This window comes from Rattus rattus, chromosome 2, assembly GCF_011064425.1.
Source record: "Rattus rattus isolate New Zealand chromosome 2, Rrattus_CSIRO_v1, whole genome shotgun sequence".
NCBI lineage: Eukaryota > Metazoa > Chordata > Mammalia > Rodentia > Muridae > Rattus > Rattus rattus.
Window position 1 is genome coordinate 12,684,921 of NC_046155.1, and position 11,614 is coordinate 12,696,534.

Here is an 11,614-nt window from a genome sequence, read left to right on the forward strand (position 1 = left end):
TGCACAGAACTGTGCCAGTGCTTGAGAATGAGAAAAGATAAAATCATTGAGTTATTAGTTTTAGAAACTGCACATTGGATAATCCATTAACATATCAAAATTGTGTTGAAGGAATAGCCCAGCCATAAAGAGTACACACTCCTCTTATAGAAAACGTGAATTCTGCTGTCAGTGTCCACATCAAGTTGTTCACAATCACCTATACCTCCAGCTCCAGGGGAACTGAAGACTGAAATTTACAAGCACTAACACATAACACACATAACCACACACAGACGTAGACATATACATATACATAAAAACAAGCCTTGAAAATTATTAAATCGTCAAAATATTGAAGTGGGGAGCTTTGAAAATGCTTCATTCAATTGATTGAATTCCTACAGAAGTTGATATATAAGATTCAGTCGTTGGTGGATATGGTGGAACATGCCTCTAATCCCTGAACAGAAGCAAAGTCATTTAAGGAGTTTGAGGTAAGCCTGGTCTACCTAACAAGTTTCAGGCCAAACTGGGGTCAAAACTGAAATCTGGCCTCAAACAATTAACATTAAGAATTATACTTCTATTATTGCTATTGCTCTAATTAATGTGTGTGTGTGTGTGTGTGTGTGTGTGTGTGTGTGTGTGTGTGTGTGTGATGCATGATATGGCATTTGTGGGGATATCTAAGGACAATGTGCATGTGTTACTTCCCTCCATTTACTGTGGAATCTGAGAACTGAACTCAAGTTAGTTGAGATTGAAACCAGTACTTTGAGCCTGTAGACCATCTCACTGGCCCTATGCATTAAGAATCATTGAAATTTATGTTTTTATTACAATAAAATAATTCCTGATAGTGCTACAAAGGCATATCAATATCTTGTCAATCTCTATACAATAGATATCTTCTGTTTCCTTATTTTTCCCACAGGTCATATCCTGATTCCCAAATAACGTTAATGGAGAACAGGACAGAGATGACAGAGTTCATCCTCCTAGGACTAACCAATACACCAGAACTGCATGCCCCTCTGTTTATCATAATCAGCCTTATTTATTTCACCAATGTGATTGGGAACTTAGGAATGATTGTGCTGATTCTCTGGGACTCTCGACTCCACACTCCCATGTATTGTTTCCTTGCTAACCTGTCCCTGGTGGACATCTTTTACTCCTCAGCTGTCTCTCCAACAGTTTTGGCTGGACTTCTTGTAGGAAACATAGCTGTCTCCTATAATGATTGTATCGCCCAGATGTTCTCATTTTCAGCCTTTGTCACCACAGAAGATTTACTTCTGGCTGCAATGGCTTATGATCGCTATGCAGCAGTGTGCAAACCCCTGCATTATACCACCACCATGACTCCAACTGTGTGTATATGTCTCACCATGGCCTGCTATGCTGGGGGTTTTCTGAATTCCTCCATCCACACTGGGGATACATTCAGGCTTTCCTTTTGTGGGTCCAATGCAGTCCATCACTTTTTCTGTGATGTTCCAGCCATCATGACTCTCTCCTGCTCTGATAGACATGTTAGTGAGATGGTGCTCATTTATGGAGCAGGCTTCATTATCTGTTCTGCACTCCTCCTGATTTTGATCTCCTACACATTCATCTTCATCACCATCTTCAAGATGCGCTCAACTGCAGGATACCAGAAGGCTATGTCCACCTGCGTTTCTCACTTTACTGCTGTCTCCATTTTCTATGGGACTGTTATTTTCATGTACTTACAACCCACCTCCAGCCACTCCATGGACACTGACAAAACTGTGTCTGTGTTCTACACCATGGTCATCCCCATGCTGAACCCTGTGGTCTACAGCCTAAGGAACAAGGAGGTGAAAAGTGCATTCAAGAAAGTTGTAGAGAAAGCAAAATATTCCTTAGGATTTTGAATCTAGCCTTGTATAGTGCACTGTAATGCAACTCCATGCCTATCAGATCTCCCCTAGGTACCCTGTGAGATTTCAGGTCACACTGATGTTAAGTAGAAGAATCATTTCAAATGTTTGCCTTTTGGAAAAATAGAAATAGTGATGAAAATGTAATATCTGTTTTAGACTGACTGATGTGAAGTTTAGCGTGTGTTGGCTATGTTTCTCTAAACATTCATGTTTATTCACCATTTCTCCAAACATTTTCTACATGCCAGTAGTAGCACATATATAAAACAAGAGGTAAAGAAAAGCCAATGAGAAGAAGTTTCTGCTCCATGGACACTGACATTTGGGTGTAGAAACATACACAGGGTACAATGGCATTTTGCTAGTATTCTCTTTCAAAGGTTTATGGATCCATGCTATTCATGCACATGTGTACACATGCACAGACATGCACATGTGACATGGTAACTATACACGTGTAACTACAGGTAACATAAAAATCTTTCTTAATGACTGGTTGTTTAATATTTTGATTGAGGAAGGATCTCTCAATAAAACCAAGATCTCTCCCATCAGCTGGTCTAGCTATTCAGTTTCCTCTTGTCATTCCTTTTTTCCAGCTCTCCCAACACTTCACTTATGAGGGTTCTAGTAATACACAGTTATGGTCTTCATGTTTGCATGATATTTGTTTTACTCACTGGATCACCTTCCTAAATCCACCATTAATTTTCCACAAATAATTCAAGTAACATACTTTCGGGTAATAGAATACCAATTTATGTTTATTTCTCTTCAATTGATGTACTACTCCAAATGCTTCAAGCGATGTAGGTTTAAATATGTGCTCACACTCTGTGTGTATTTTACTGAGAGGCTTAGAAATAAAGTATCTTTAATGAATGGATATTTCTTTTGTGTCCAGGTCATTTTATAGAAGCTTAATTTTTGCTTTATATGATTCAGAAGAGAAATTGTGCTAAGTATCATGAAAATAGAATGAAAAAAAACCTATCCACTTTGCATGTGACTACTCCTAAATGTGCTCCTTTCCCCATCAAAATACCAATCCAATTCTTCAAAGAGTTAGACAGAACAATTTGCAAATTCATCTGGAATAACAAAAACCCAGGATAGCTAAAACTATCCTCAACAATAAAAAAAAGGACTTCAGGGGAATCACTATCCCTGAACTCAAGCAGTATTACAGAGCAATAGTGATAAAACTGCATGGTATTGGTACAGAGACAGACAGATAGACCAATGGAACAGAATTGAAGACCCAGAAATGAACCCACACACCTATGGTCACTTGATTTTTGACAAAGGAGCCAGATCCATCCAATGGAAAAAAGATAGCATTTTCAGCAAATGGTGCTGGTTCAACTGGAGGTCAACATGTAGAAGAATGCAGATCGATCCATGCTTATCACCCTGTACAAAGCTTAAGTCCAAGTGGATCAAGGACCTCCACATCAAACCAGACACACTCAAACTAATAGAAGAAAAACTAGGGATGCATCTGGAACACATGGGCACTGGAAAAAATTTCCTGAACAAAACACCAATGGCTTATGCTCGAAGATCAAGAATCACAAATGGGATCTCATAAAACTGCAAAGCTTCTGTAAGGCAAAGGACACTGTGGTTAGGACAAAACGGCAACCAACAGATTGGGAAAAGATCTTTACCAATCCTACAACAGATAGAGGCCTTATATCCAAAATATACAAAGAACTCAAAAAAGTTAGACCGGGGAGAAAAATAACCCTATTAAAAAATGGGATTCAGAGCTAAACAAAGAATTCACAGCTGAGGAATGCCGAATGGCTGAGAAACACCTAAAGAAATGTTCAACATCTTTAGTCATCAGGGAAATGCAAATCAAAACAACCCTGAGATTTCACCTCACACCAGTGAGAATGGCTAAGATCAAAAACTCAGGTGACAGCAGATGCTAAGGAGGATGGAGAAAGAGGAACACTCCTCCATTGTTGGTGGGATTGCAGACTGGTACAACCATTCTGGAAATCAGTCTGGAGGTTCCTCAGAAAATTGGACATTGAACTGCCTGAGGATCCAGCTATACCTCTCTTGGGCATATACCCAAAAGATGCCCCAACATATAAAAAAGACACGTGCTCCACTATGTTCACCGCAGCCTTATTTATAATAGCCAGAAGCTGAAAGAACCCAGATGCCCTTCAACAGAGGAATGGATACAGAAAATGTGGTACATCTACACAATGGAATATTACTCAGCTATCAAAACAACGACTTTATGAAATTGGGAGGCAAAATGGTTGAACTGGAAAATATCATCCTGAGGAGCTAACCTAATCACAGAAAGACATACATGGTATGCATTCACTGATAAGTGGCTATTAGCCCAAATGCTTGAATTACCCTAGATGCCTAGAACAAATGAAACTCAAGACGGATGATCAAAATGTGAATGCTTCACTCCTTCTTTAAAAGGGGAATAAGAATACCCTTGGCAGGGAAAGAGAGGCAAAGATTAAAACAGAGACTGAAGGACACCCATTCAGAGCCTGCCCCACATGTGGCCCATATATATACAGCCACCCATTAGACAAGATGGATGAAGCAAAAGAAGTGCAGAAGTGTAGATCGCTCCTGAGAGACACAGCCAGAATACAGCAAATACAGAAGGAATGCCAGCAGCAAACCACTGAACTGAGAATAGGACCCCTGTTGAAGGAATCAGAGAAAGAACTGAAGAGCTTGAAGGCTGAGACCCCATATGTACAACAATGCCAAGCAACCAGAGCTTCCAGGGACTAAGCCACTACCTAAAGACTATACATGGACTGACCCTGGACTCTGACCCCTCATAGGTAGCAAATGAATATCCTAGTAAGAGCACCAGTGGAAGGGGAAGCCCTGGGTCCTGCTAAGACTGAACCCCCAGTGAACTAGACTGTTGGGGGAGGGCGGCAATGGGGGAGGGTGGAGGGAACACCCATAAGGAAGGGGAGGGGAGGGGATGTTTGCCGGAAACCGGAAGGGAATAACACTCAAATGTATATAAGAAATATTCAAGTTAATAAAAAAATAAATAAATAAAAAATTGTAGGCAGAAAAAACAAACAAACAAAAAAAAATGTCCTGGCAATTCATGTTCTTCATGTATTATCTCTGCAAGTGTTTCCGAGGACTCAGATGATCATTTCTCCTTAATGTATTTGCATCATCTCTTGTCACTCACAGTCTGTCCCTTCACCCAGTTCACACTGATCCCCTTGATGTTCTTCTCAACTGTAAGCATGTCCCTACTTCAGGGTACTTGAGCTTGCTGCTCCCCTGCATGGACATTTCCTTCACTGCATTCAGTTCTCTTCCTAAACTGATGCTAGCCATCTTGAGAGACTTCCATGAGTCCCCTATAAGATAGTCACTTTCCTTCCCATTCACACTGTCTCTCCACTCTGCCTTGTCTTCATGGTGCTCATCAGCATCTCAGCTGGAATATAAATATAAGTAAGAGAAATAGCTTCATGTGTTTTAATTACACACTACTGCTTTGGACATGAATACAATTTTGACCCATTGCAGAAGCTCCATATTTATTTAATAAGTGAATAAAGAAACAAATAACATTCAGTCCATACGTATAGTAAAATGTTTAGACTACTAACAAAGTAGTGATAAACATAGAATAAAATTTTGTAAGATTTAATACTAGATATGTAGTGTATTTGAAAAGGTATAGACTTTTTTTGCATTGCTGCATTTTAATCTGTATTCTCACTCAGGAGTGGTAGACTCCATTTGTAGACTGCTTGGGTTTTTTTCTAAAAGTTCCTTTTGAAATGAATCATCTCATTTTATTTTTTTAACTTTTAAAAGGAGAATTCAAGATGATTTCTGTCTACCATTGGCAGATAAGGAAAAGCTATCAGGGCTGGATAGATGACTTAGTAGATAAGATCACTGGCTTTCATAGGTCTTGAGTTCAATTCCTACCAACCACATGGTGGCTCACAACCATGTGTAATAGGATCTGATGCCCTCTTCTTGTGTGTCTGAAGATAGTGACAGTGTGTGTGTGTGTGTGTGTGTGTGTGTGTGTAACTCATATACATATACAAAAATACATAAGCCTTTAAAAAAATAGCTATTGAACATTCAACATTCCTGAACTGCAGTCACATGTTCTTTATTGAGAGACACTTTTATGAAGAGAATACATGCAAAGGCCTCTAATTAATTTACCATGTATATTTATATGTATATACATACAGCTATACTTATTTCTGTATCTCATGATCCTGTTAATCTAAACACAAACTCATGCTAATATCTGTCTTTAACTCAGCTATGTATTGAATTTACCCATTCATACTTGTGATTTCCTCCTCTAGTTACTTAGAAATGTGAAAGTCACAGTTTCCTATTTATGGATGATTCATTCATCCTTATTAAGCAAATAAAGAAATTCCATAGTTGTCTATTGGCATCTTAATGAGGAACAAATTATAGAATAGAAATATCTCATTGGATGGAAACATAGCTGCCCATTATCACAAAAAGTAAGGTTTGGTGTATTTTTGTTGTTGTTGTTTGTTTTTTATCAATCATTCCATTTGTTTACATCTCAAATGATATACCACTTCCCAGTTATTCCCTCCACCAACCCCCCCATTCTACATGCCCTCTCCCCTAACCTTTGCCTGTATGAGAGGGCTCCCCTACCCACCCACACACTCTGGTGCCATCACTCCAGCATTCCCCTATGCTGGGGTATCAAGCCTTCTTGTGACCCAGAGTATTCTCTCCCATTGCTACTAGGCAAGGCCATCCTCTGTTACTTGTGTTTCTGGAGCCATGGATCCCTCCAGGTACACTCCTTGGTTGGTGGTATAGACTCTGGGAGAACTGGGTAGTCAGGGCAGCTTATGTTGTTCTTCTAATGGGTTGGCAATCCCCCTCCTCTCCTCCAGTCCTTCCACCATATCCCTCAACAAGTTCCCAGAGGTTTGGTGTTTTTAAGGTCTAGTATATGAAAGAATAGCTCACCCTCCAAGAGTTAGGAAAAATTAATGGAGAATAGTCATAGGTGTGGTAACATGAATATATCTTTGACCAAATTGTGTAAGGCCTTATACTTAAATATTGGTGTGTATAAGTTAATATTAATTGGAGAAGAGAAGAAAATAACACGTGATGCACAGATACATTTAAACAATCTATCTTTAGACCCAGAAAGACTTGGGTTTTTATTATTATAAAGGTGCAATGAGAACCTACAAGTACCCTCATGGGGAATAGCCCCAGAGAGCTCAATGACTCCATAATGCCAGGTGCACTACCCTTAAAAGTTAATCACTTTAGAAGAGCTCAATGGCAACGTGACCATGTGTGGTCATCACTAAGCCATCTGAATGTTAATATTTTCCCATACATACTGATTTTCGTTTGAACTGGAGATTTTCTAAGTATCTTCAACCATGGTTAAAAAAATACACAAGACAAAAATTGTATTAAACGATCTTAGAGAAGTGAGCAGTTAGCAAGATTTTCTGTGTACCTTCCTCAACTAAACACTCTGCAAATACATCTCCATGGATTATATGAGAGAGGTAACACTATAATTTTTGTTTCACAGCAAGGAAGAAATAGAGACCCTTCTAAGGACACAGGAAATTCACACTAAATTTATGGGTTGATTGTTTGAGTGAGTTTTTTTCTTTGTTTTTGTTGTTTTAAAAAGCTCCACGCCTTTTGATTATTCCCTACCAGAGAGTTCCTATGATGATACCTGTGTATTACTCTGTGGGAGGACTTCTCATCACAAACTCTGTTCAGAACTGATTGTCACTCTTTTTCAAAGACCAAGGTAAGGTTCTGTATTCACCATCTACTTACAGTGAAATGTAAGGCTCACAGAAAAGTCACATTAGCAGAACCACTGTGAGTCATTTGAGCACAGAGTTTGAGGTATTGAACCATTTTTTTTAAATGCTGAGTTAATTCTGTCTTGCAAATATTAAAAATTTGTCAATGAAGAGCTGAATGGTATTTATGAAATTATCAGTGTCCTACTTTCTAAACATTTTAGAGCAAACAGTAGAGATGAGGCACTGGCTGGTTAGGTATTAATTTGAAAATATTTGTTATCTGTTCGTATCCCACTGGAAATTTAAAAAGTATAAACTAAGATGATCATTCTTTAAACTTAATAAATGATTGTAACTTAACAAGACAAAGAAGTAATCTACATTTTAGTGATTCCCCACTCAAATCCCATACTCTCATTTTAAATTTAACCACATACCATATATTTAAGCATTCATGGATGATCCATTTGAGTAAAAACAATAGCTTTTTAGTATGGATAAATCTACTTAAATACGGAACTATCACTCTTTGAACTAGGTGTGGAAAACTAGGCTATCAGGCAATTTACAAACAACAAATGGTAAACAAAATGTGGTAATATGTCTCATTCACATATAAGCAGAATTACATATACATGCACTCACATATATGCTTTTTCATATGGTTCTTGTGGTATCCATAGCACCCCGTATATTTTTAAAGTGGTCATGTGTGTTAAGGTTTACATAAAGCCTTATTGTCTAGGTTTGTCAGGTGATATGCTGAAATGGCTAAAGAAATCTAGGAAGACGTAGTTGGTAGAAGGTAGATATACTTCTAAGACCTTAAAATTCCAATAAAATTATTTTAAAGTACTGTGTTTATATCATAAAAGATTAATACAAAAACTCAGTTTTTTTCTACTAAAACAAGTCATGAATCTCTATATAGCTCACAATCACAAACTTTCAACTCTTAATGTTTGTGATTCAATCAAGTTAGAGCAATAGTAAGCAAAAGAAGGAAAAGGAACCCAAGCTGAGATAAAGAAATGCAAGAAAGTATTAAAGAAGAGTGGCTGATATGGATAATCAACCCGATGGGCATAGCATGAGTGGCTGGGGTTCACCCAAAGATGCACAGGAATGACTATATGAAAAATGAAATCGGGGAATGAGATAGTTAGACTTCAATACCTAATGCCCTACTTGTTGTCATAAACTTTTCTCAGGTTTGAGGAAGGGCAGAGTTTGATTCTAATACCTGGCTATAATGAGATTGGTGGTGGTGGTGGTGGTGGTGGTGGTGATAGTGATGACTATGGCATGGCTAGCAATCATGCAATGCAACTAAATACCTGTGTTTGTGCACTTAACAAGTAGATTTTCTCATTTAATTTAGATAATAATACCTGAACACTGAACACATTATCATCTTTATTCTGCAGATGTAGAAAATATGGCTTAGAGTTGAGCAGGAACAGTGGTTCTTAGGCTGCAAATGTGAGGCTGACATACGAGTCTCCTCAGAACCAAACATTTTCTACCCAGTACGGCCTGGTTTCCTGCCCACCTTTATTGTAATTGTCTCTGCATTCACAGAAGCTCCTTTTGCCCCAGTCATTTCACTAGATCTGTTATGTCACTGAGTTCTATAGGGGAAGCTGTAAGACTAAAGTGATCCAGCAAAGACACTGGCTAATTATAAATTGCAACTTGATTTAAACTTAGGTTACACTATTGGACTTGATAATCATTTGTCTGGGACCAAAAATTGGCTTGCAATCTTGTTCTATCAACATGTATATAAATCTTAGTCTCTGATGTTCTGAAATCTAAGAGAAAGTGTCCATTATTCAAATTTGATCAGAAATATGGGAGTACATGTATAGAAGTGTCTAGAGAACAGTATTTTGCACATTTATTCACATAGAGAAGCCTGTAACTGCAACCTTCAGAAATGTTGAGTAATTCATTAAGCTAACAAGTGATATCCTCTACAAATAATTTATTCAATTGGCTGAAATCCTTTAAACAAAATGTTTTCAGGCTTATGCTTTAGTTATAGGGAACCTTTCAATTTCAATGAGAATGTATATATGAGGTGTATGGATGTGTGTGCCTTAGTCAATGCATGGAGAAGAGAATATCTCTTGAGAATTGGTTCTTTTCTTTCACATTGTAAGATCTGAGTACTGAATTCAGACTTTGTGCGTGCACTTTTATGCACTAACCCATCTCATTCGGACTGGTTATAAAGAAATTTGAAACACATATTGTTACTATGTACTTCTTATTATGAACTAATCCTTGTGATTGATATGAATACATCAATTTCTTAATATGGCCTTCTTCTATTCATGATAGGACAACTCCTGTTCCCAAGATAATAGTGATGGAGAACAGGACAGAGGTAACAGAGTTCATCCTTCTAGGTCTGACCAATGCACCAGAACTGCAGACACCACTCTTTATCATTTTCACTCTTATCTACTTCATTAACGTGACTGGAAACTTGGGGATGCTTGTGCTGATTCTCTGGGACTCCCGACTCCACACTCCTATGTACATTTTTCTTGGTCACTTGTCTCTGGTGGATATCTTTTACTCCTCTGCTGTCACCCCAACAGTTGTTGCTGGACTTCTTGTAGGAAACCAAGCCATTTCCTACAGTGCTTGTGCTGCTCAGATGTTCTTATTTGTAGTTTTTGCTACAGCAGAAAATTTTCTCTTGGCTGCAATGGCTTATGATCGCTATGCAGCAGTGTGCAAACCCCTGCATTATACCACCACAATGACTCCAACTACTTGTGCATGTCTGACCACAGCCTGCTACGCTGGGGGTTTCCTGAATTCCTCCATCCACACTGGGAATACATTCAGACTCTATTTCTGTAAGTCCAATGCAGTCCATCACTTTTTCTGTGATGTTCCAGCAGTCATGGTTCTCTCTTGTTCTGATAGACACATCAGTGAAATGATCCTTCTATATGGAGCAAGCTTTGTTATCTGTTCTGCACTCCTTGTCATTTTGATATCTTACATATTCATCTTCATCACCATCTTCAAGATGCGCTCAACTGCAGGATACCAGAAGGCTATGTCCACCTGCGTTTCTCACTTTACTGCTGTCTCCATTTTCTATGGCACTCTTATTTTCATGTACTTACAACCCAGCTCCTACCACTCCATGGACACTGACAAAATTGTGTCTGTGTTCTACACCATGGTTATCCCCATGCTGAACCCTGTGGTCTACAGCCTCAGGAACAAGGAGGTAAAAAGTGCATTCAAGAAAGTTGTAGAGAAAGCAAAATATTCCTTAGGATTTTGAGTCTTGCATCATATAATGCAGTGTAATGCAACTCCATGCTTCCCTAGGTACCTTGTGAGATTTCAGGTTACATTGATGCTAAGTAGAAGAATCAATACCCATATCTTTTTAAATGTTCCCCCTTTTTTTGGAAAATAGAAGGAATGATATAAATGCAATATCTGTTCTACAATGGCTGAAGTGAAGCTTAAGCATTGTTGGGTATGTTTTTTCTAAACACTCATGGATCAGACTCTTTACTAACCATTTATACAATGCAAACTGTAAGGCAAAATAAAAGCCCATGAGTAGTATCTGCTTGTGAATGCAGGGCACACACACATACATGGGTAGAAAACTATTCAAACATAAAGAAAACCTGTTCCACGGGTGTTGTCATTCTTCTTGGCTTTGTTTTGCATTTGCGTGTGGTATGTATGCTTGTGTATTCACATATTTTCATATGTGAGGGTATATGTGTGGACGCTGGTACATATATAGGGGCCAGATGCTGGGCATCTTTCTCAATGGCTCTCCACATCATTTATTTAAGTAGGCAAGTGAAAATAACCTGGCAGAACAGCTAGTCT

General features: G+C 38.5%; 2 protein-coding genes across 2 annotated transcripts; both read left to right on the forward strand.

Moving 5' to 3' along the window:
• The first annotated feature begins 941 nt into the window (after positions 1-941).
• Positions 942-1,883, forward strand: LOC116893685 (olfactory receptor 5B3-like). Its single transcript, XM_032895401.1, has one exon. The coding sequence runs from the start codon at positions 945-947 to the stop codon at positions 1,881-1,883; it is 939 nt and encodes a 312-aa protein (XP_032751292.1). The 5' UTR covers positions 942-944.
• Positions 1,884-10,103: 8,220 nt separating this feature from the next.
• Positions 10,104-11,045, forward strand: LOC116893686 (olfactory receptor 5B3-like). Its single transcript, XM_032895402.1, has one exon. It carries the CDS (start codon positions 10,107-10,109, stop codon positions 11,043-11,045), a length of 939 nt encoding a protein of 312 aa, XP_032751293.1. The 5' UTR covers positions 10,104-10,106.
• The last annotated feature ends 569 nt before the right edge of the window (positions 11,046-11,614 follow it).

What these genes read in the sequence shown, in the direction of transcription:
- LOC116893686 (XM_032895402.1), top strand. Translation starts at nt 10,107, where the DNA reads ATGGAGAACAGGACAGAGGTAACAGAGTTCATCCTTCTAGGTCTGACC.
- LOC116893685 (XM_032895401.1), top strand. Translation starts at nt 945, where the DNA reads ATGGAGAACAGGACAGAGATGACAGAGTTCATCCTCCTAGGACTAACC.